Source organism: Canis lupus, chromosome 11, assembly GCF_011100685.1.
Source record: "Canis lupus familiaris isolate Mischka breed German Shepherd chromosome 11, alternate assembly UU_Cfam_GSD_1.0, whole genome shotgun sequence".
NCBI lineage: Eukaryota > Metazoa > Chordata > Mammalia > Carnivora > Canidae > Canis > Canis lupus.
The window spans coordinates 38,972,223-38,998,211 of record NC_049232.1 but is presented as its reverse complement, the minus strand read 5'-3'; the positions used below and the strand labels follow the sequence as shown (position 1 = coordinate 38,998,211).

Genomic DNA, 25,989 nt, shown 5'->3' with positions numbered 1-25,989 from the left:
AAAGAAGTTGGGATGCTTGGGTAGCTCAGCAGTTGATCTTCCTTTGGCTCAGGGCATGATCCTGGGGTTTGGGATCAAGTCCCACCATCAGGCTCCTTGCAGGGAGCCTGCTTCTCCCTCTACCTATGTCTCTGCCTCTCTCTGTGTGTCTCTCATGAATAAATAAAATCTTTTTTAAAAAAAGTATTAAATAAATTGTAGAAACAATGGTTGACCCAGTAATTGTGAGCATCCCTAGTGTCCGAATAGTCATTTTGAAATACCCTTCTCTCTCAAAGAAGTCAGGGCTTCTTGGAGAAATGGCTGATTCCAGATTTTTTTTTTAAGATTTTATTTATTTATTCATGAGAGACAGAGAGAGAGAGAGAGAGAGAGAGAGAGGCAGAAACATAGGCAGAGGGAGAAGCAGGCACCATGCAGGGAGCTCGACGTGGGACTCGATCCTGGGCCTCCAGGATCATGCCCTGGGCCAAAGATGACACTAAACTGCTGAGCCAGCTGGGCTGCCCTGATTCCAGATTTAAGGCAGAAAATATACAAGATAATCCTTGAACTTCTTGCTGTTCCAGATAGCAAAGGAACAAATTTGAAGAGTTTCCCAATGACTACAGATAGGACAATTTGAACTTCAATAATAATAATAATTGCAATAGACTGAACCCCATCAAATATGAACCCTCTTGAATATCCAAATATATCATTACACATACAAAGATTTTTTAAAAAAGTTTATTTGACAGAGAGTAGAGCACATAAGCATGGGGAGCGGCAGGCAAAGGGAGAGAGAGAAGCAGCCTCCCTGCTGAGCAGAGAGCCCCATGTGGGGCTCAATCCCAGGACCCAGGGGCCATGACTTGAGGCAAAGGCAGACACTTAACCTACTGAGCCACGCTGGTGCCCCCATTATACATATAAACAATTTAATTGGTTACCTTCAGGGGATGATAGCAAACCAATTAACCGTAAAAGGGAAAGAATCATCTATCTATCTATCTATCTATCTATCTATCTATCTATCTATCTATCTAAATTTTTTAAGATCTTATTTTAGAGAGGGAGAAAGAGTCTCAAGCAGATTTTACACTGAGTGCGCAGCCCCATGCTGAGCTCCATCTCACAACCCTGAGATCTGACCAGAGCCAAAAACCAAAAGTCAGATGCCTTAAACGATTGAGCCACCCAGGCTCCCTATCCTTCCTTATATTTTTACCACTAGATAAAAGAGTAAATGAGGGAAAATTCCTATTCTAAAAAGAGGAAAAAGAAATAATATTTTGGTCAATTTGGACTTCCATAATAAGTTACCTTAGACTGAGTGGTTTAAACAACACTTCTTTCTCACAGTTTGTTTTTTTTTAAAGATTTTATTTATTTATTCATGAGAGACACAGAGAGAGGCAGAGACACAGGCAGAGGGAGAAGCAGGCTCCATGCGGGGAACTCGATGTGGGACTCGATCCAGAACTCCAGGATCACATCCTGGGCTGAAGGCAGGCGCTAAACTGCTGAGCCACCCAGGCTACCCACATTTCTCATAGTTCTGGAGACTGGGAGTTTGCAATCAGGGTGTCAGTCTGGTTGGGTGAAGACACTTGCAGGTTGCAGAGTCCACTTCCCTTTGGATCCTCAAATGGTGGAAAGAGCAGAGAGTAAGGGCATTAATCTTATTCAGGAAGGTTCCACCCTTAGGACCTCATCTAATCCTAATTACCTTCCAAAGGCTCTACTTTCTAATACCATCACTTTGAGGAGTAGGACTTCAACATAGGAATTGGGAGGGAGGCACAAACATTCAGTTCATAACAAATAATAAATTAGAATTTTAACATTTTAAGATCCCCAGTAAATTACTAGATCTAGGCATTTAGCATCAATCCTTGTTAATGGCATAAACAAAGCTATGTACAGCCTGATGAAACAACATATGCCAACCATCATCTAGACTTGCCAAAGGGATCATAACTGAATCTCATCAATTCTCTGAATCCAGGTGCCAATTTGAAGGAAATACAGAGGACAGAGACAGAAGAACATGTTGAACTATAGCAAAGGTACAATCAGTAAAACCCAGAATAAGGGAAGTTATTCAAGTCAAATAGCCTCAGATCCTCAACAGGAAAGTTGTAAGAAAAAAAGGAGTGGAGGGGGATGGAGGAAAGCCTGTATATTAAATATTATTATTTGAGAAAACAAATCTGGGAAAGACTGAAAAAAACTAATGAAGAAGGCAAGGCAAGTATAAAAAGGGTAAGACTCATAGTGTCTAGAGCAGCACAGATGGTGAAATTATGACAACACAAAGAAGTGATTACTATAAAAGTGAGAATGGTGATTATTTTTTTTTTGGGGGGGGGGATGAGGGATTCCTGGAGTGCTGAAAAAGTTTTATTTCTTGTCCTTGGTGGTAATTATAAGGGCATTCACCTACAATAATATATTAAGCTATTTTTCATTTTATTTTTTAAAATTTTATTTATTCATGAGAGACACACAAAGAGAGAGGCAGAGACACTGGCAGAGGGAGAAGCAGGCTCCCTGCCGGATGTGGGACTAGATCCCTGGCCTCTGGGATCACACCCTGGGCTAAAGGTGGCGCTAAACCGCTGAGACACCTGGGCTGCTCTATTAAGCTATTTTTTAAACTGTAAATTGGATTGCTGGCATATAAATCTTGAGTGGAGTGGCACATGAATTTGGCATTTTCTGAATCTTATTCTCTGGCCTTTCCATTCTTTCTTTATGCTTCTCAATACCCATCAAATAAACCCCGCTTAGAGGCAGTTTTGCTGTTTGCTACTAAAGAACACTAATTGATGTAAGTGGCCTTGGCAAGTTACTATTAGTGGTGGGGTAGGTATAGAACATTTTTGAGAGAAGTTTTTTTTTTTTTTTAAGATTTTATTTATTCATGAAAGAGAGAGAGAGAGAGAGAGGCAGAGACATAGGCAGAGGGTGAAGCAGGCTCCCCATGGGGAGTCTGATGTGGGACACGATCCGGGACTCCAGCATCATGCCCTGGGCCAAAAGCAGGTGCTAAAACGCTGAGCCACCTAGGGATCCCCAAGAGAAGCTTTTTTGCAGTAAGAAATGGAGTAGTAGCTAGAAAGGCATTGGGGTCAAAGAAAATTTTTTTTTTTAAACAATGGGTGATAGCATCGCATGTTTGTGTATTTATGGGAAGAACTGGTGATGGAAGGGAGAATATAGGATAAGCGCTGGAGCAAACTCTTTGAGTAGGAGAAAAGGAATATGACCCATCGAATAAGTCAAAGGACCAATCTTAGGGAGGCATATTTTGACTCACCCAGATAATAGAGAGAGAGGAGGGAAGACTATATGGGCAAAGGTATAGGCAGGTTGGTAAATTGTTGGTAGACAGTCTGTTCTGGAAGCATCCATTAACAAGGATGCAAGACACTGAGAGGAGGGGAAAGAAGTATTGGAATAAGGATGAAAAGATGTATCACTGTATCACTTTTTGGGAAAAACAGAGGGGAGAGGGCAGGCCTAAAAGCCTATTTGATTTGTCATGAATTTTGAGCTACCACAGGCTTCATGATCGTGTTTATGGGCTAAGTTGTAGGCGTGAGTAGGCCGAAAACTGGATTTAACAGAGATTTGGGTTCTGCCAGAGAAATCTGGCAATGAGAGAAAAGGAGCAGAGAGCTGAGAAGAGGTGGAGTAACTGGGAGACCAGGGCACTGAAAGGTCACCTATGGATATAGAAATTACCAAAAATTATCCCAAGAGTAACATCCGGGAACAAGTCTAAGTTTTCTAAAAATGAAGTCCAGCGCCCCACCTTCACCCCTGACCCCCAAAAGCAAGAGTCGTGGGTGAAAGCATAAAATTCAAAGGAGCTGGTTTTAGTGAGGCAGTAACTGCCAGAGGAGGCAATGGGAACTAAGTTAGGATACCCACCACATTTCCAGGCCCTATTGTCTACGGGGTGTGAAAGAGGAAACAGTCGTCAGTGGAGGGGGCCCCAGGGGAAAGCTGCTTAGGGGAGAGCCAGGTTTCTTACAGCCAGAGGATGAAAGAACATTGAGCAGTTGAGGGCTCACAGCAGACCTGGAGCTTAGTGGTTAGTTGTGGGTACATCTCACAGCTACTGAGACAGGTGAGGATGGAACCCGATGCTTTTTCTACTACACTGGGCCACAGTCCTAAATCTACATATTTTTTTTAATCTGACGAAATAGACCTACAAGAGCAAAAGGAACCACAGACACAAAAGACCAGAAAGCGCGAAGCCGTGGGACTACTGCAAGGGGGTGCTGAAGTTACGCGCAAGCGCGAAAGAGCTCGCCGGCAACGCAATGCACTGTGGGTCTTGTAGTTTTTCGGCTGGACCTGACGGGAAGAGATGGAGAACAGGGCGCATTGCACGGCGGGAAACATAGTCGGCCTTGGAAATCCGTCCTCTGCCGGAAGCCAGGCAGCGCCAGCGCTCGCCGCTTTTCCGGAAGCGCGGGAGCCTTGGTTTTTGTTGGCTGGGCTTAGGCGAGTCCGCTGTACCGTAATACCATTAAAGGCTCCATTTCCCCCGAGACTTTACGGTCATTTGAGGCGAAATGGCTCCGGGCGAGAGAGGAAGGTGCGGTGGCGACGGAGGGGCCGCCGCTACCTCCGGCTGCGCGTAGGGAGGGAGCATGAAGGCGCTCTGAGCCGTTGGGGCCTGCGCTGGTTCCCTTTGCAGTGATAACCGCCTGCGGCAAAGATGAGCTCGGCGTGGGTCACCTCTTTCGAGAAGGAGCATCTCTGGATGTATCTGCAGGCGCTCGGGTTCGAGCCAGGCCCGGCCACCGTTGCCTGTGGCAAGATTGTGTCGCACACGCACCTCGGAGTGTAAGGACCGGGGCCGACGGGGCGGGGGTGCCCCAGCCGGGCGCGGACCTCGCGGGCTGGGGAATCGAGTGTCCGGCCGTCACTGTGCGCCAGCACCGTACCAGGCCCCGCGGCCCGAGCCTGCCAGCCTGGCGCTAGTTGGATGCCGCTTCCGTGGTGATGCCGGGGGTGGACTGTGGGGTCGAGGGAGGGGTGGCGAGTGGGCCGTGGAAGGATGTGACGGCGGTATCTTCAACGGCTTTCGGACTCGGGGGAGTCCTGTCTTGTCTTGTCTTTTCTTTCTTTCTTTTCTTTTCTTTCTTTCTTTTCTTTGTCTTGTCTTTTTCTCTTTCTTTCTTTCTTTCTTTCTTTCTTTCTTTCTTTCTTTCTTTCTTTCTTTCTTTTCTTTGTCTTGTCTTTTCTTTTTCTTTCTTTTCTTTCTTTCCTCTTTCTCTTTTCTCTTTTTTCTTTCCTCTTTTCTTTTTTCTTTTCTTTTCTTTTTCTTTTTCTTCTTTTTCTTTTTCTTCTTTCTTTTGATCTTATTTAATTCGTGAGAGACCCAGAAAGGCAGAGACAGAGGCCGAGGGAGACGAGGCTCCCCGCCCCAGGCGGGGCTCCTCCCCGTCCCCCTCCGCCCCCCTCCGAGCCTGGGATCACGACCTGAGGCGGAGGCTGACGCTCAACCGCCAGCCACCCAGGCGGCCTTGAGGGAGCCTTTCAAGGGGGTGGCTCTCCGGATGATGATTTTTACCTTATGAATTTGTAGACCGAGCCGTTCTGTAGTTCGCAAGAAATAGTAGAAAAGGGTACTAAAGTGGAAAGTAAAACCCCCTTCCCTATTTTTGTCACTGATATGATAGTTATGATTCTGAGTCTAAATATTTTGATTGTATTTCTGTGTTCTAAACTTACTTTATTATTATTTTTTTAAAGATCTTATTCATTCGTTCATGAGAGATACAGAGAGGCAGAGACACAGGCGGAGGGAGCCCGCTGTGGGACTCGATCCCGGGTCTCCAGGACCACGCCCCCGGCTGAAGGCAGGGCTACACCGCTGAGCCACCCAGGGATCCGCTAAACTCATCAGCTTTAGAGCATTATCTTTGAGAAATTTGAGATACATTGGCTATTTCCTGTTCTCAGTCTTTAGACTTTTCCAATTGTTATTTAAGTGTTCACTTTGAGTGGCAAGTGTTTTAATAATGTGCTTTAAGACCTCAGTTTCTTGCTGTATCAGTCTCAAAGGATCTCTTGATTCCCCACCAAGTAATTTCACAATGAAGGTAGATGTTATTTATAAGGTAATTAATCAGCTCATCCACACTTCCCTGCCCTCCTCTGCCTTCTTGACTTTTTTCAGATGTATTATAGCTCTTTTACTGACAAGGGTTAGAGCCATGAGTTTTGCTGGTTAACTATTTGTTTTGAAGTTACTATTATTTACGTATAGAAGTGCTTTGTCTCAAAAATTGACAACCAGAGGATAGCATTTATAAGATTATATTTATGTATTAATAAATACTCCAGTTATCTCACATGATTTGATGTCCCATAGTACAGTTTCATTTTCTCCGTTAGTGGCAGAGAAGCTTGAAGCTTCTCCAGGCTTCCACTGAGAATGGTTACTATTGCCACCACATCCTTCTCTCCAGTATTTATTTAGCAGCTTTAGTTTTCTCTACAGTTCCAGTCTGTTTTCTGCCTTTGAAAATTAGTTAAAAATCTGTTAAGTGCTGGTCCAGTGAGAACAGGGCTCCCTCCCTCCCCGTCACTGCCATAGAATATTTTACTCCCTGTCTTTAGAGTCATTTTGGTCGCTTGTTAGGAGGGATCTATCATTTTGAAGCAGATGTCCTCTTTAAAATGCTTCAAGCAGGAACGTACCATCAAAGATACTTAAATTTCAAAAAAATTTTGACTTATGTTTACATATGACAAAGTTTATTCTTTTTTTGAGTGAAGTCCTATGGTTTTCTAATTTCTCTGAGCATGTAGTTCTGTAACCACTTATAAAGTTAAACATACACTTAACATATGTGATCCAGCAATTTCATTCCTATTTGCCCAGAAGATTTGCACTTTGGAAAAACCACTCTGGTTGCAGAATGGGGAAACAGGGCGTTGCAGTTAGGTAGGCCTAAACTAAGGTGGGAGTGGGATGGAAAGAAAAGGTGATTCATTCATTTGCTTATTCAACAGATAACTATTTGAACCCAGTATTGGATCTGGGTAGGCAGTGGTGAACAGAATAGACAAAGTTTTCTCTTGCAGAATTTCAGTCTAGTGGATGAACAGACCTTCAACAAATATCTTATTTAAAATTATAATAAGTGTCAAAGTGAAGACAACAGGATACTATGTGAAAAAATAACAGGTTTGAGAGATAAGAAGGTAGGGACTTCATTTGTGTTTGTTGAGGAATAGAAACATTTCAAGGACAAGAGTTGTTTGACATATGGATAAGCATAGGAACCTTAATCTTAACTCTTTTTCCAACTTGAGAACATAGCTTTATGTTTATAGGGGTACTCACGTATGTTTGTCATGAATTCCAGGGCCTCACAGCTCCTTTTGTAATTGCCTAATTCCTAAGCCAATTTCTTTTTAGAGTCTGAAAATAAGGAATCACCCAATTGAAATATCCCTTCAGATTATTGTTGAAAATGTATTGAACGTGGAAATACCTCAGATCACTGTTCTAAGTATTAAAAATATTTTATATTAGCATATAGAATGTCCTTAGATATAGTCTATTATGTTCTAGTGAGTGTTTTTTCCCTTCTTTTTGATAATGTCTTCAGATTCTTCTGAGACCTTTTGTTTATAGTTGCTGGTTTCTTTTGCTTTTAACTTTTTTTTTGTTTTTTTTAAGATTTTATTTATTTATTCATGACAGACACAGAGAGAGAAGCAGAGACACAGGCAGAGGGAGAAGCAGGCTACATGCAGGGAGCCTGACGGACTCGATCCTGGATCTTCAGGATCACACCCTGGGCTGAAGGGCTGAAGGTGGTGTTAAACCGCTGGGCCACTGGTGCTGCCCTTAACTTCTTTTGATAATCGAGTGGCAAACTATTCCCTTTTGCACCCATACAAATGCCTTTTTATACTACAGTAATGGAAGATTCTCATAATTTTTTATCTGATAACTTTGACAGGTTATTTCTTTTTCCTTCTTGAGTGTAAACTTTAACCTCTTTTGGGATATGTGTTCCATTTTTATTCACTTTTCACTTACCCAGAGAACTTAAATTGCTTTTTTTTTTTTTTTTTTTGCTTCTCATGCTACTCATACTTTACTGCCAGGACTTTGAAAAATGGTTGCTATATCTCTGTGCCAAATTTGACTTGTTTTACCTTGGGAGTTACCAAAGTGTAGTTTAAAATCTTGCAGGTGGGCCATGCGGTGGAACATGATATCTGTGGTGGATCCTTTCCATCAGCCGTTTGTTGCTGTAGATGAAATTCAGAAAACTCTTCTCCTTATGGCTCTGGTAGTCCCAGAAGCCTGAATTTTCTGTGTCTTACCAGACACTAAGGTTTGGGATAGGGTAATGAGGAGTAGACATCCATCTTAGAACAGTGGCTGATGACTGGCCCCATGGTTCCTATACTGCTCTTATGTTAACTCTTGATTCCTCATAGCCTGTGCTGTGGCATTCTTGTGAGGTTTAGTTTGTTGTTGTTGCTGTTATTCTTAACATAATTTTTTTTTTTTTTTTTTTACGCTTTGTCTTGATTAGTTAGGAAAATCAGGACAATCAAAAACTTTAGAACACCTGCTAGAATTATATAAGGGTGGTTCTGTGATTAAAATGTAATAGTAAAGACCCTGGACTCTGGGGTCAGATGACATATTTCAAATCACTGCTCTTCTACTTCCTGATTGTATGATTTTGGATAGTTTTGGCAATTAAGCTAACCTCTCTAAATTTAAAAATTTCTCATCTGTATAATGAGAACAATCAAATTACAATCTAATGTCATTAGAATTAAATAATCCATGGTAAAGCAACTAGCACAGTATTTAATTTCATGATTGTTGAAAATTAGATGAGGGGATCCCACCTGCGGGTGGCGCAGCGGTTTAGCGCCTGCCTTTGGCCCAGGGCGCGATCCTGGAGACCCAGGATCGAATCCCACGTCCGGCTCCCGGTGCATGGAGCCTGCTTCTCCCTCTGCCTATGTCTCTGCCTCTCTCTCTCTCTCTCTATCATAAATAAATAAAAATTTAAAAAAAAAGAAAATTAGATGAGTTATTACCTGTAAAAGACCTAAAATAGTACCTGGGAAATGATAAACTATTAGTAGCTATTTTTATTGTTACTCAGTAAATGTTGGTATATATCATCTTTAGCCCATCATAGGCCATGGTTTTCTCTCAATCTAATTAGGCTTTCCTTTTCTTTATGTGTCCTATTCTCATTGCAGTAAAAAAAAGTTCTACCAGTTTTCTATGTGATCAGTATTTTCAGAATCAGAAAATAAAGGCTTATTGCTTTTCTTATTTATAAAAATGTACATAAATGAGAAATTAGTTTGCCTTGACCTCTTGAAGAGAATGAAAAATACTAATTTGTGTTAAATTGTTACACAGCTTTTGATGATACTTAGTTTTATTAACCATATTCCTTTTTTGTTTTTTTCCCCCCTGCTTCTATTTCTTTTTAAACCACTAGGAACATGTTTGATAAATTGAACCGTGATGCCTTCCAAATCGTTTCTTATTTTTTGTTTCAAACACTGGACCAGTCACTCACCAAAGAAGTTTTCAAGTGAGTCAAGTTACTTTATTTACTTTCTTTTTTTAAATTTATTTCCTTTTTTGTAAGTGGTCAGTCTCAAATTTAAAAGGGGAATATACTCTGATGTAAGCCAGAATCTCAACTTTGGCCTTTGACTATTGTTTTGAATGGTTGTCACAAAAATCAGGTTTGAGTCTTAAAAATTTAGTGCTTAACTTTTATAAATCTGAGTGATTTTTCTTTGGTACTTACCTTAAAATCACTGATTATGTCATAGATAAGATAGATTTTGTTTATAAAATTAGTTCCTAACATTCTTTATAGTCACAGTTGTTGGGCAAAACAGTTAATTGGTACCAATCTGTCTATACAGTTTTGCCTTACTTTTTTAAAATATTTTTTTGCTCATTACTCCCTGCCTTACTCCTTTTCGTATAGGCAATATCACTTGTTTTGTCTATTTTTAATTTTTAGGTCTCTAAATCCTTATTAGTTTAGTCGGTGATATATAAAAGTGTCAAATGCTATAGGTGAAAATCATTTCTATTTAGTTTAATGGTAGATAGTGTGGAATATTGAATAGTTTAAGGAGGAGATAAGAATATGAATAGCACTAAACCTTGGTTCCAAGTTATTTTCCACATCACTTGGGTTTCTACCACCAGAAAAAGTGTTAAAATTTGTTTTAATATTTATATTGTGCTATTATCCTTTTAAATAGAAAAAGTAGAGGGTCTGTTCGAGGATTCTCTTCCCCCCCTTTCCCTCCCACTACTTGTGTGCACCATGTGCACACTCTGTCTCCAAAAGTAAATAAATAAATCTTAAAAAAAAAAAAAAAAAAGAAAAGCAACAAGTAAATCCATTGTTTAGGCATTGTTATTTTTGATAATTTTTTTTTTAAAGATTTTATTTATTTGAGACAGAGAGAATGAGCAGTGGGGAGGGGCAGAGAGAGAAAAGCAGACTCCTTGCTGAGCAGGAAGCCCTATGCAGGGTCCCAACAAGATATAAAAATACTAAAAAGAAAAGTTTTGGGGTGCTTGAGTGGCTCAGTCTGTAAGCGCCTGCTTTCCACTAGGCTATGCTCCCAAGGTCCTGGGTTTGAGCCCCATTTTGGGCTGCCTGCTCAGCAGAGTCTGCTTCTTTCTTTGCCCCTCATGCCACTTGTGCGCTCTCTCTCTCTCTCTCAAATAAATAAACTCTGAAAATTATTTTATGTCTTGTTTATCCACAAAACAGTAGCACATATTGACTGTGTTATGGATTATCTCTAGGAGTCCAAAGCTTTCATGTCATTCCTTCTGTGCTCTTCCTGAGCAGTTATTTATGTTTCTCTCTCTCTCTCTTTCTCTCTCTCTTTCTTTCTTCCAGGCTTAACATACTAATTTATTTATACCATTTTTTTTTGGCATTAGTCCAGTGAATCCATTGAGAGCGTTGTCTTCTTTAGCTGATTTGTAGTAATTTTACTGGTGATTAATTGCTTCATTTAACATATGTATTCACTGATGTGGTAAACTGAACTCAGCCTTTAATTTATAAAGAAAAAGATCCAATTTCTCACAGGTTGGTATCCTTGTTTAGTTGAAATCTACAAATGTTAGTCTTGGTTCATTTAGCATTAATGTTTCTAGTATAGGATGTAAGTTTCGTGTTTTAAAATTTTTATTTTATTTTATTTTTTATTTTTTTAAAGATTTTATTTATTTATTCATAGAGACACAGAGAGAGAGAGAGAGAGAGAGAGAGGCAGAGACACAGGCAGAGGGAGAAGCAGGCTCCATGCAGAGAGCCTGACGTGGGACTCTATCCAGGGTCTCCAGGATCACGCCCTGGGCTGCAGGCGGTTCTATCACTGCGCCACTGGGGCTGCCCTCGTGTTTTAAAATTTTGCTGAGTTTTTAAATTCATGATTCTAATGCTTCTATATATGTTTCTAAGGCTTTGTTGGCCTCCATTTGACCAAAAGAGTGACACTGAATTCCGGAAACATTGCTGTGATTGGTTAAAAAAGATTTCTGTAAGTATTCTCTTTCTGGAAGATACAAACTTTAAGAAGTTAAAAAACTACATTAAATTTTTTTTGGCTTTATTGAAGTATAATTTTACCTTAATTTTTTGGAGGTGAAATCTTTTTAGTGCTTTTATCCTAACAGTATAATAGCAAGGAAATATTTGTTAGGAATAATACTTTTTAATGGTTTTTGGTAAGGATTCTGCATATATCTAGGAAACCAGCTTTGCTGCCTAGATGCATTGGAAATAGGTTACTGAGTTCCTGGGAGGTTATATCATGGTTTTCATTTAAAGAAACCTTTTTTTTTTTCTTATGAAAACATTTTTGATGATAATTTACTTTAGCTTGTGTCCCCAAGTAGTATCAATAATTGTGGCTTTATATTATAATTATTTTTTCTGGCCAAGTCCACCAAGAGTTTACAGGGATTCAAATATTCAACTTCTGGTTCAAATGGAATAATCCTGATCATTCCTGCTATGCTACATAATAGGAATTTTGTCTATTATTATTATTATTATTATTATTATTAGATCTATTATATGGGAGAGAGAAAGAGCATACGCGCTTGCATCTGTGAGTGTGGGGCATGGGAGGGAGGGGCAGAGGAGAAGGAGAGACATATGCTAAGCAGACTCCTAAGCAGACTGCCTGCTGAGCGCTGAGCCAAAAGCCAGGCTGGATCTCAATACCCAGAGCCAAAATCAAGAGTCAGATGTTTAACTAAATACACCAGCCAGATGCCCCAGAATTACGGTTATTATTAATAAGATTATTGTTGATAAGGTCTTCAAATCATCTTATTTCTTTTTTTCCTTAGGCTGAATGTGGAAGTAGTTTTCCTCAAGTTGTTGGATCATTGTTTCTTTCTCCTGGTGGTCCTAAGTTTATTCATCTGATGTATCATTTCGCAAGATTTGTTGCAATAAAATATATAAAAACCCATTCTAAAAGTAAGTTTAATTTTTAGTAGGAATTTTTTTGTTTTGAGTTTTAAATTTTCATTGTTTTTTTATAATTTATAAGTCAAAGAGATTTTAATAAAGCAAGATAAGATAAAAACATTAACTTACCTTACAAGGCATATAGTTAATATTCTACTGGAACTGTAAGTTTGAAAGCCTCTAATGAACATAAGTAACTATTCAGATAATTTTATTACATTCTAATACAGGGGTTGGGAAACATTTTCTATATAAGGCCAGATAGTGAATATCTTAAGCTTTGTGGACTACACAAGATCTCTTTCACATACACATCTCTATGGTTTTTTTTTTTTTTTTTTTTAATACAACCCTTTCAAACCCTGGAAAGGATACCTAGCTTGCTGACCTCACAAAACTATCCAGAGGGCTAAATTAAATTAGACTTGGAGGTTATATGCCTCTACTATATTGTATTAAATGTATTGTGTTAAATGTTGTGTCATGCAAGGTTTACTTTGGCTACTGTCAGTTGGGATTTTTTTGTTAGAAATAGCTGTTTTAAAGGGATTTGATCTGTTTCTTAACTCATAGAAACAATATTTGATTTTAAAGCTAAGACGTAAAAAAAAAATGTTATTTGTAGTTTATTAAATATCCTGTTTTGTTTAATTGGTTTATGCTCATAAAACATGGGCAGCAAATACAGAAAGTCGATGCAGGAAGGTCCCATCCATCTTCCAGTTTCTAGAAACAACCATTGCTGACATTTTGCTTTATTTTCTTTTAGATTTTTTTTTTACACGTAACTATATCCATACTTTTTTAAGTAGGTAATTTTCATGATTCAAAAATCAAAAAGTGAAAAAAATCTTTCACTTCTATTCTCTACTGAGTTTCCTTTTGTAGAAGTAACCAATGTAATTAAGAATACAGGCAAATATATATATATATATTTTTTTCTTTTTTTAAAACCCTAAATGGTGACATACATCAAGTTTCAGATCTTGTGTTTTTCGCACTGGTGTATATTGGAGATCATCTCATATCAGTTCATAGAGCTTTTTTATTTTCTCTCTTTAGAACTGCATATTTGAATTTTTTAACCAGTTTTCTGTTGACAGACATTTGGCTTTCCCCCCACCTTTTTTTTTTTTTTTTTTTGGCTACAAATACAATGCTACAGTGACAAGCTTTATACATGTATGATTTTGTATGTTCAAGTATACATATGTGTGTGTGTGTGTGTATAACTGCTTGGTCAAAGGAATTGTGCAGTTGTAATTTACTAATTATTTTCAGATTATTTCCCGTAGAGATTGAACAATTTATACCTCTGTCATCAGTGTATGGAGAGTTTTGTTTTTCCACAGGCTCAACAACATTGCATGTCAGATATTTTTATCTTTTCAGTCTGATAGGTTAATACAGAATCTCAGGGTAGTTTTAATTTGTATTCCTCTTAATTAGTTAGATTGAAAATTGTTTCATATATTAAAGAGCAGTTTGTATTCTTTTGTACTCTATAACTTTTTCTGTTAAGTTATTGCTCTTTCATTTGTAGCCCTTATTTTTTAGTATACTTTCTCTGTGATGTGATATGTAAACCTTTTTTTCCAGTTTATATTCTGTGCATGGTGTTTAAAAACTTATACATGTGCTCTAGCTGTATAAGTATTTGCATATTTAAAATTTAGTGCAACATAAGCATTGTTACCAGTTTTTCTTTTTGTGGATGGTCTACTTTAACTATGTGTAGCCTAAAATTTATTATATGAAATCTATATGTTTGGATTTAACAGTTTATTGTGCATAAGACTTCTAAGCATGGGTTGTCGTAGTTGTTGTTTAAAGCAATTCCAGTCAACGCATTCAGTCTCTAGATGACTTCTGCATTCAGCAGACTTATCCCCTGTTAAATATTTAGAATCTGTGGTTTCTTTGGGGGTATCACTAGAACCTGGATTAGTAATGTTAAGTGTAGTGGGGTGGTCCCTGTTTTCCAGAATATCCATTTTTATTGTGTTGAGCCATCTTAAAGTAGGACTTATTACAGCTAAAAATCCGGACTCTGAAATGTTGGATGGATTATTCTCAGGGTCTACTTTGATCATTAGTAACACAGCTAAGAATTATTTGGGAAATGGAGACTGGTTTTAATTTGGTTGTCCTATTGGTCTTACTAGGTAGAACAATAAACTGATTGGAGCAAAGGAGGTATTGTGATCTCACCTCATCTCTTTAAATTGGTTTTCTTCTTTTGTTTGTGTTACTATGTATAACAATTTGTTCATGGATGTATCAAGCTGTGATAAGAATTATTTGGGGCATATGGACTCTCAAAAGTTTTTTAGTATGTAAAACAACTCAACTTTAGATACCCTTTTTTAGTTACCTACTTAAAAAAAGGTTTCCTTTCTTTTGTTAAAATTAGTTGTATGTGTTTATGCGACATACCGGTTTTTAAGGAGTTGTTAATCTCTTAAAATTAATAGATTTCAACATTTTTGATATTTATTAGCTGTAAATCTAAGTTTTCTATGATCTTTTTTTTTTTTTATTTTTTTTATCCCCCCCCCCCCCATTCGTTTTCTATGATCTTATTTGTGTTGCATGTAGATTCTTCTATACGTTTTACGGAGACATTTAATGTAAAGCCACAAGATATGCACAAATGCATTGCCAGATGCCATGTAGCACGTAATCGATTTTTACACGTTTTGCAAAGAGAAGATTGTGTTATTCAAAAGTATCAGGAAAATGCACAGTAAGTAATACATTAATAGAAAATGAAAATTCCACGGGTGCCTGAGTGGTGCAGTTAGACATCTGACTCTTGGTTTTGGCTTAGGTCATGATTTCTCAGTCCTTGAGATCAAGCCTACATTGTGGGGCTCTGCACTGGGTGTGGAGCCTGCTTGAGATTCTCTCTCCCTCTCTTTCTGCCCCTCCCTCGCATATGTGTATGTTCTTTCCCTACACCCCCCAAAAAGGAAACAGAAATTCCTTTCTTTTTGAATAAATGTCATCAATGTGCCTTCATTGGCAGTAATCCATGCTTACCTAAAAACTCCTTAGTGTTCGCTTTCCATTTTAAAGCCAGATAACTTCTGGATAAGATATTTTAAAACTATGCATACTAAATGAAATTTCAGAACAAAGGAAAGTATTACTTTGATTTAAAAGTTCAGTACTGGGCAGCCCCGGTGGCGCAGCGGTTTAGCGCCGCATGCAGCCCAGGGCGTGATCCGGTATCGAGTCCCACGTCAGGCTTTCTGTGTGGTGCCTGCTTCTCCCTCTGCCTGTGTCTCTGCCTCTGCCCCCCCTCTCTCTCTCTCTCTCTCTCTCTGTCTCTATGAATAAATAAAATAAAATCTTTTTTTTTTTTTTAAACAAATGTTTTTTTAAATTATTTTATTTATTTATGATAGGCACACAGTGAGAGAGAGAGAGAGAGAGAGAGAGGGGCAGAGGCAGGCTCCATGCACCGGGAGCCCGACGTGGGATTCGATCCCGGGTCTCCAGGATCGCGCCCTGGGCCAAAGGCAGGCGCTAAACCGCTGCGCCACCCAGGGAATCCCCCCATAAAATAAAATCTTTAAAATAAATAAATAAATTAATTAAAAAAAAGTTCAGTACTGGGGCAGCCCGGGGTGGCTCAGCGGTTTAGCTCTGCCTTTGGCCCAGGGTGTGATCCTGGAGACCTGGGATCGAGTCCCACATCGGGCTCCCTGTGTGGAGCAGCTTGCTTCTCCCTCTGCATGTGTCTCTGCCTCTCTCTCTCTCTCTCTCTGTCTCTCCTGAATAAATAAATAAAATCTTAAAAAAAAAAAAAAGTTCAGTACTGGGATGCCTGGGTAGCTCAGTGATTGGGCATCTGCCTTCAGCTCAGGGTGTGATCCTGGAGTTTCAGGATTGAGTCCCGCATTGGGCTCCCTGCATGGAGCCTGCTTCTCCCTCTGCCTGTGTCTCTGCCTCTCACGAGTAAATAAAAATCTTAAATAAAAAAATCAAAAAAATTCAGTATTTTAGAGATTTTTCTTTGATATGGATTTACATTTTTAAGATATAATTATAGTGCTCATTCTATTTTGTATCCTTTTTTCTCATTTCATTCTGTAAGTTTTTCCATATTGCCATAGTATGTTGCTTTTATTTATTTAAAAATTTGAAAATTATTTTTATTTTTAAAATTTTAACATTTTCAAAGTATATTGCTTCTGAAATCTACTTGATAGTCTTTGAGTATCCATTAAATAGATACTGTGAAGTGGGTATTCCATAGTCTTTTTAACCACTTCATATTATGTTATATTTAAGTTTATCTTGTCAGCAAATTTTTATTTGGTTACTTCTATGTGCCAGATATTGTTTAGGCACTGGTCCTACAGCATTAAATAAGATAGGCAAGGTTCCTACTCTCAAGAAATAGCATATTTTTTTTTTTAATCTATTGTGAAAGTTAGAATATCCTTTGAAATCACCTTGAAAATACAACATTGCCTAAGTGTCCTAGGTAACATTTAAATTTATCCCTTAAGTATTTGTGACAAGGATGAGAGCAGAGTAGTCTTACTTCCAACATTTTTATTTGAAGACAGTGTATATGAGCCAAGAAGTCCTGGTCCATCCTAATAGCAATCTATATGTTAGATCACTCCTGTAACTCTTAAAGGAAGTCTAGAGCCCATTACCTGGCTGCTGGGTCTATTTGGAAGAGTAGTTTTCAGTGGCCTTGAGCAAAGATAAGATATGGGGGAAAGCATCAAAGTGGTCCTTATCAGTTAATTGTAATGGAATTATAGTTGTCATTTATATGTTTTCTTACAGATTGTCAGTTAAACAAGTAAGAAATTTGAGATCAGAATGTATGGAACATCAAAACCAAATAAAGAAGTAAGTGACTTTTAAATTAGAGCTGAAAGTTGCCTTAGTTCAACTCCTGCATTTTACCAGTAAGGAAATTGAGAGTCCCATAAGATTAGAACATAATTCTGATTCCTAGTCCAATTCTTCCAATACATTTATTGCTGAGGTAGAATTTTATTTTTGTTTTTAATTAGGATAGTTTTTAATTGGTGGGTTTATAGATCAGTTAGCTCTTTTGGTGGTAAATTATCAGACAATTAAAAAAAATAACTAATGAAATCATTTAATTTTTGACTAGAGTGGAATCCTCTGATGACGAAAGTAATATACAAGAGAAAATCCAGAAGGTAACTTTTTAAGGAACAAATTTAATCTTTCTTACTTTTGTGATGTGCAGTTGGCTTACTTATTTGGACTTTTATTCTCTCTTTTTGTCATTTCTTTTTGTAAATTTTTTTTTTTAACTCAGTAAGTAATATATAAGGGTGCCTCTAAAAAGCATGAATATAATGGAAAAAATTAACTTAAAATTTATTAAGACTAAAAAATACAAAAGCAGGTTTAAATTAATGATAGAAAGTTCAGTTTGTAACTAATAGTATTTATGTAAATAAAGTATGTTAACTGAAGGGAGATGGTAAGCATGGAAGAAAAATGAGAAGTCAGCATTGAGGCTGGCTTGGCAGTTAGGAAGAATCTGGCAGACATAATCTGAGGTTTTCAGAGGTTGGATTTGATGTGAGATTGGAGTGTTTTCTTAGGCCTTTGTGTTGAGATGAAATCTTTCTCAAGCTCTTTGTTCTGATTTTATGATCACTGAGCTGCTTTGCATGTTAACTTGGCGTCCCCAGCAGTTTGTCACTGGAAAAAGTCAGTGCTCTCCTCAGGGAATAATTATTCATCCATCAGTGAATTTTTATTAATCACCTGCCATGTGCTAGGCTTTTTTCTTGATAGTAGAGCTACAGTAGTGAAGGAAAGAGGCAAAGTCATTTCCTTCATGGATCTTCCAACTTTGTGAATATGAATGGATATTCCTATTACTGAACACAGTATCTTTGATTGTAATTTTAATAGGTTGATGTGAAACCTGTTAAAAGTTTTCACATTGATCCCTCCTGAGTTTGGTTAAGGTTCACTTTCCCTGAGCCCTTTACCTTTGGTCAGTTTTTTAGTCATTGACAAGATTAAAGTAAAAATCTGAGAACTTAAAAAAAGAAAAAGAAAAAGAAAAAAAAAATCTGAGAATGAGATCCTGGATCTTTGTCCACCAAGGAAATGCCATCCTGTGAAATCTCTAGATTGCCAATGAGTCCTCTTTGGGGACAACTTTACCTTGTACCATGGGAAGACATAAGCACAAACATGGGTATAATTATTGTATTTCCCTGCCTGCCTCCCACTTTTATAAATTCTTTGAAGGCATAATATATGTACAAAAAGTGATAAAGTCACAAGTGTGTAGCCTGACAAAATTTCACAAAGTGAGTATACCCATGTAACCAGCATACAGTATAAGGAACAGAACATTACCCCAGAAGCTTCAGGTCCCCTTTCATTTAAAACCATTTTCCCCAAGAGTAAATACTCACTTCTTACATTAAAGATTAGTTTGCCTCTTCTTGAACTTTATATACAGGGGACTATATAGAATACATTCCTTTGTGTTTGTCTTTGATGACTCATGCTGTTTTATACATGCTGTTGTGTGTAGGTTGTAGTGTGTTCATTCACAATGTTATGTAGTGTTTTGTTTTATGAATATAGCACAACATACTTTTTTTCTTTACTCTCAGTAGACCTTTGGGTTAATTGCAGTTTTTGACTATTAAAATAGAAATGCTATGAACATTCTTTAAAATTTTTTTTATTATCTTAATTGAAATATAGTTGGCACATAATGTTATGTAAGTTTCAGGTATACAGCGTAGTGATTGGACAATTCTCTTATTTATGCTATGCTCACCACAAGTGTAGCTACCACCTATAAACATTCTTTTTTTTTTTTTTTTTTTTTTTTATTTATGATAGTCACAGAGAGAGAGAGAGAGAGAGGCAGAGACATAGGCAGAGGGAGAAGCAGGCTCCATGCACCGGGAGCCCGATGTGGGATTCGATCCCGGGTCTCCAGGATCGCGCCCTGGGCCAAAGGCAGGCGCCAAACCGCTGCGCCACCCAGGGATCCCACCTATAAACATTCTTACATCTGCATTTTACCGAACATAGATGGATTAGTATATGCCTAAGATTCTTTGCTTTTAAAGAAGCATGGTTTTTCATATTTTAATCTTTTGAAAGAAACTTAAATGGCTCTTAGAATTGATGTGGTTTTTTTTTTTTCCCTTCCTGAAAATCTTTTATTGTTACTCCCTGAAAAGTTTCTGTTTTCTTTGTTTTTAAAGATTTTATTTATTTATTTGAGAAAGCATGAGCAGAGTAGAGGAGCAGAGGGAGAGGGAGAAGCAGACTCTTCTCTGAGCAGGGAGCCCAGTGTGGGGCTTGATCCCAGGACCCTGGGACCATGAACTGAACCGAAGACAGACACTTAACTTAGCTACCCTGGGCCCCATTTTCCTGAAAAGTTTCATTTAGATTCATGGCATGTTTTGAAATGCTAACAATAGATTTTTTTTTTTAATTCATTTTTATAAAATCTGAGCTGGCTGGGAGCATCAGGGAACAGCAACAGCTCAGGGAGGGATGGTATTATCTGCTGGTCCTAGCTTTCCCACATCAGGGAGTAGGTGGTTTCATGGCAACAGTTGCAACTCCTCTTAGCTCCTAATGGATGCTCAGGGCTCAAGCTGGGGAGGGGGTGGACACAGGAAATGCTAATTGCATCTTTGTAGAATGAAGTTTCTTGGATTTGTTTTGAAAATCATGGTGGGCTAAATTAAATTCTCCTGAGAAATTCTTTTTATTTTTTTTAAACTCCTGAGAAATTTTTTAGTTTTATTTATTTTAGATTTTGAAATTCTTTAGTTTTAAAACCCCTTTGGAAGTAATATTAGTGCTTTTAGGCAGTTAATTAATTTTCTCACCAGAAATCATTACAAGAATACTTCATTTGTTCCTGACAGTGAGGATATATTTGTGTTTTACATTTCTTTGATATACATACAAATTACATATAGGCTTGGTCTCTGTTTTCAAAGGTCCGGTCTTTGTGGGCTTCAGTGAATGAAACACTAATATATTTGGAAAAAGAAAAAGAAGTTGTTAATGCAGTCCTTAGTCTTGTTAACCAATATACTTTAGATGGAACTAATGTTGCTATCAACATTCCAAGGCTCTTACTTGACAAAATTGAGAAACAGAGGTGTCAGGTAAGCATCTGATATTAAGTAAACTGCTGAAAGAACTCTGTTCGTGAATTATTATATATAATAATAATAATACATGCCTGTTTAATATACAGTTAATGTATATGTGATATGTAAATAATGTATATTCTTACAATGTCTTCAGAATTTATTTTTGTGAATAAATCTAGTAAAACATTCTTTTGTTAACCATGTATATATTCACATATGTTAGCTTTTATTAATTGTTCATTCCTTTTGTGTGCTGCATACATCATGCAGTGTAGAGAAATGGAGGAGGTTACTTAGTAGGAAGATAATATGGTACTAGTTCTTTATAAATTCTGAAGGAGAGCAGCAGTGATCTAGTTGGCTGAATGTCTTTTTAAAATGTCTGTATCCTATGGTTTCTCTTTCATTTTAATGCTGTTAAGTATTTTAGTCTTTTCTTTCCTTAGCTTTTGTGACCTCAGTATCTTTCGTTTTTTAGACTGCTATTGTCAGTTTTTTATACTGGCTCCTTTCTCTCGAATTTTTAAAAAGATTTTATTTATTTATTTGACAAAGAGAGAGAGAGAGAGCACACAAGCAGGGGAGCAGCAGGCAGAGAGAGGGAGAAGCCTGCTCCCTAGAAGCAGGCTCCTTGCTGAGTAGAGAGCCTGATGTGGAGTTTGATTCCAGGGTCCTGGGATCATGACCTGAGCTGAAGGAAGATCATTGACCCACTGAGCCATCCAGGCACATCGTTTTTCTCTAAATTTCAAATGAAAGTATTTTCCATGGTTCCTTTAATGACTACTTTTCTTTCCCACATTACAGTCATCTTTATTTACTTACTCAATTCTATATTTTCATCAGTAATCCTATACCTAGGATTGGTATTTCCAGTCTCTCTCCTTCAACCCAGACTCCATCAAATTATTTCCAATTGCTTATATGGCATTTTCATCTGGATAGCTTACTTTTTTTTTTTTTCCGTGAACTCCTAATCTATGAAGTATCTCCTATATGCCAGGCATTAATTACAATATAGGGGAATACAAAGGTAAAATAGTGTTGTGACACTGAAGAGCTTTCACTGTAATAGGTAAACCTACCACGCACTTCAAATTCCTAGTACAGAAATATCAAGAGTCTGCAAATTCAGATTCCTACAGAGGCTAGGTAGATAATATTTGCTAATTGTGTGTAACAAAAGGGGTAATGTAGGTAGTGATGAGGTCTTTGGAGAAATAGTAATTTTTATGTGAAATCTAAGATTTTTAGTTGATTGGCAACTAATTCTTTTTTTTTTTTTAAAGATTTTATTTATTCATAGAGACAGAGAGAGGGGCAGAGACACAGGCAGAGGGAGAAGCAGGCTCCATACAGGAAGCCTGATGTGGGACTCGATCCCGGGTCTCCAGGATCACACCCAGGCTGCAGGCGGCGCTAAACCCCTGTGCCACTGGGGCTGCCCGATTGGCAACTAATTCAAATGATTTTAAAGTACTTGAATTGTGCAGGTCAAATAAACGTGTCTAAGTTTGGATTCATCAGTTTGCAACTTCTTTAAAACATGAATTCAGGATCTTTCACTAAACCTGCTCTTTCTCCTCAGTCTTTATTTTGCTTCTCATTTATTTGCTTTCCTTTTATTCTAGTTTGCAATTTTTTTGCATAACATAAAAATATAGCACAGCCGGATAATTCTTTCACAGTAGTTTTCTTTGGACCAAAATTATTTACTTGGTTTCATTTTTGGGTAGACTTTTGGCTTTTTATTTTATTTTATTTATTTTTATTTTTATTTTTTTAAGATTTTAATTATTTATTCATGAGAGACACACACAGAGAGAGAGGCAGAGACACAGGCAGAGGGAGAAGCAGGCTCTATGCATGGAGCCTGATATGGGATTTGATCCTGGGTCTCCAGGATCAGGCCCTGGGCTGAAGGCGGTGCTAAACTGCTGAGCCACCTGGGCTGCCCAACTTGTGGCTTTTTTCACTCTTCTTTAAGGTAACTTTTTATATAATAGTAAAAAAAAAAAAAACACCTATTTATGTAATAGTTTATCTTAAGAACCACTTTTTTTCCCCTCTGAATCCTTAGTTGCACATAGGAAGTGTTTATGAGGCTGGAGAATTGAACCTCTTAACAGTTATTCGGTTATTAAATGAAGCCTTAAAAGTAGTGAAATATGAACGTTGTCAGGCTGACCCAGCAAAACTGAAAATAGATCTTCATTTCCTTGAAAAAGAGACCAAACTTCAGAGAGAAAGATTATCAGATCTGAAGCATATAAGGTACTGTAAAAAGATCTTTTGTTATATTATTGGGGAGGAATAGGGTGGTTTTGATAATTTCTCAGCACAGCTCATATATTTGATAACTCTTTAGCTTTAGCAAACAAATGTGAACATTTCATTAGAACTCAAAAACCTTGTCATTGACTCCCAGAGAGACACATGAAGAAACTACAATTAATGTAGTTTTCTTTTTTGACTAGAATAAATTATTTACCATGAGTGATAATTCTTTGGGAAATAATTTTAACTTTTCTCAAGCTTTTCTTTTGTGGAGTCTACTTAATAAAACTAAGCCTTATTTGTTATTTATTTAGTTTTTAAAATATTTTATTTATTTCAGAGAGAGAGAGAGAGAGAGAGCGCACAGAGCATGAGCAAAGGGAGGGGCAGAGGGAGCAGCAGATGCTCCACTGAGCAGGGAGCCTGATGTGGGGCTTGATCCCAGGATCCCTGGGATCATGACCTTAGCCAGAGGCCGATGTCTAACTGACTGAGCCAACCAGGCACCCCAACCTTATTTGTTATTTGAATGGAGTAACTGGAAGCTATGGGCTGCCTTTAGGAGTGGACAGAGTAGGAGTAGAATTTGGATTCTAGTTTAGAACTAGGAAAAAGTAATAAAGATAAATGGAATAATAGATGCATGACTGCTTTCTGGTCCTAAAAGGAAAAAAAGTACTTTAGGTTCTGAATGTTCATTCACTGTGAGAGTTTATTCGGTGTATATGTGCTATATTGGTTGAACTTCCAGTTACATTTTCTTCCCTTTCTCTACAAACTGTTGTATTCTTAAGTTTTACTCAGTACTCATTTTATATATTCATATTTTGAGTGAAGTTCTTTTTTTTTATGCTATCATAGGTGTAAAATAAAAGAAGATCTCACCAATATAAAACATTCTGTTGTTGAAAAACAAGGAGAATGGTTTAAAAAGTGGAAAGAATTTCTTAGTCTGTCTCCTTTCAGTCTAATTAAAGGTTGCACTCCAGTAAGTAATGTTGACTTGCCTTTTGGAGAGTAGTTTAATATAAGGCAGTCTTTTGATTTATCATGTTATGAATGATCTAGGAATGCTATGCATGTGTAAGTTGTCATCTTTGCATCTGAGTCTAAAGTTTAAATGTTTTGGTTTCTGTAAGTTTTCTAAATACATATAGAGTATTGATCAGGCTGCTTTGTGATTTATAGTTAATATTTTTAGATTCAGAGGATTGTATTAAGAAAATGAGAAATTTCTTTTGCTGTTAGGTAGTATGTTTGAGACACAGTTGGAGGACAGAGTAGTCCCCTTGTTCTAGTATTGTAATCCTTGGTTTAAAATAGTTATAGGATAATTTATATGCTTGGTAATTCTATCTTCATGGGGGGGGGGATCATCCATTCATAGATTAATTTAGTAGTGTTATTGTGGTAAAGAAGTAAATGTGTATATTTCAAAATGATAAATTCTGTGTTTTAAGGCTGTGGATCTTTTACCACCAATGTCTCCTCTTTCATTTGATCCCGCCTCAGAAGAAGTATATGCAAGGAGTATTCTTTTGCAGTATCCTGCTTCACTTCCAGGTTGGTTATTTATTTTTCTCTCTCTTTTTTTTTTTTTTTTTTTTTTAAGATTTTATTTATTTATTCATGAGAGACACAGAGAGAGGCAGAGACACAGGCAGAGGGCGAAGCAGGCTCCTTGCAGGGAGCCCGATGTGGGACTCGATCCCAGGACTCCAGGATCATGCCCTGGGCCGAAGGCAGACGCTCAACTGCTGAGCCACCCAGGCTGCCCTATTTTTCTCTCTTAAACTTTCTCTCATCAGTATTTCTCCCTATGATAGCAGTTTCTTTACATTTTTGTTTTTTTCCCCCAGTTATTTTTTATTGTGATGAAATTGCACATAGCATTTTAGTCATCAAAGTGTACAACTCAGTAGCATTTGGTAAATTCACAAAATTGTGCAACCGTCACTGCTTTTTAGCTCCAGAATATTTTTATGATCTCAAAAGGAAATCCTAGGGTGGCTCAGTTGATTAAGCATTTGACTTTTATTTTTGGCTTAGGTTATGATATCAGGGTCCTGCATCTGTGTCCAGCCTTGGACTCCACACTCAGCACAGAGTTAGTTTGTTCTTCTCCTTCCCCTTTTGCCCCCTCCCCCACACTCTCTTGCTGGATATTTCATATAAATGGAGTCTTATGAGACTTTTTTTTTTTTTTTTTTTAATATGAGGGTTTTTGTCTCTGGTTTCTTTCACTTACAGAATTTTTCACTTTGCATAATATTTTCAAGGTTCATCCAAGTTGTAGCATGTACTTCATTACTTTTTATGATTACATTCTATTGTATGCCTAAACCATATTTTGTTTATCCATTCATCCACCGAGGGACATTTGGGTTGTTTCCACCATTTCACTATTAAGAGTAATGCTGCTATAAACATTTGTTTACAAGTTTTTGTACAGAAGTCCACAACTGTTTAACATGAAAGTACAGTACAATAATTACCTGAATACCACCTGTTTTAACATTAACATCTACTACATTGCTTTATATGTGTATGCATGTATTTTTGCTAAACCAAGTTAGTACTAGACATAGTAACATGTCATTCTTTCAGCATGCATTCCCATAAAAATACTTTTCCTATATAACTACCATAGTAATGCCACATCTAAAAAATTAATAATACTATAATATCTCATTCAGTTTCCTTAACTACTATGCCACTATCACACCTGAAAAATTAATTTCTCTACGATATCTGATAATCCATCTAGTTTTCAGTTTCCTTAGTTGCAGTATTCGTGTATAAGAAATTGTTATTAATTTCAGTAAATGTTAGATAAGAGGAGGAATAAATGCGTTAAAAAAACCTATGAATTATGTAGTGAGACTGGAGCAGGTGATAGATGTAGGCCACAGTGGAGTTCATGGCTGCCAACAGTCATGGCAGTCGTTAGCATAGGACTTAGGAAGAAAAGGGTGAACACAACGGGAATGAATGATTGATTTGGGAGTCAGGTG

At 37.6% G+C, this 25,989-nt stretch overlaps 1 protein-coding gene across 5 annotated transcripts in view; it reads left to right on the top strand.

Moving 5' to 3' along the window:
• Positions 1-4,400: 4,400 nt before the first annotated feature.
• Positions 4,401-25,989, top strand: part of HAUS6 (HAUS augmin like complex subunit 6) — a 45,525-nt gene continuing 23,936 nt past the window's right edge. Inside the window, exons 1-11 of one of the 5 annotated variants that reach the window (XM_038552486.1) lie at positions 4,401-4,848; positions 9,507-9,602; positions 11,517-11,595; positions 12,413-12,545; positions 15,135-15,282; positions 17,346-17,411; positions 17,683-17,731; positions 20,540-20,710; positions 22,779-22,972; positions 23,837-23,963; positions 24,436-24,538. In XM_038552486.1, the coding sequence (XP_038408414.1) occupies positions 4,721-4,848; positions 9,507-9,602; positions 11,517-11,595; positions 12,413-12,545; positions 15,135-15,282; positions 17,346-17,411; positions 17,683-17,731; positions 20,540-20,710; positions 22,779-22,972; positions 23,837-23,963; positions 24,436-24,538 (1,294 nt within the window). In that variant the 5' untranslated portion in view covers positions 4,401-4,720. Of the gene's footprint in view, positions 4,849-4,975; positions 5,005-5,873; positions 6,129-6,917; positions 6,959-9,506; positions 9,603-11,516; positions 11,596-12,412; positions 12,546-15,134; positions 15,283-17,345; positions 17,412-17,682; positions 17,732-20,539; positions 20,711-22,778; positions 22,973-23,836; positions 23,964-24,435; positions 24,539-25,989 lie in introns of those variants that run through there. The other 4 variants (XM_038552490.1, XM_038552489.1, XM_038552488.1 and 1 more) reach the window with 4 other exon arrangements.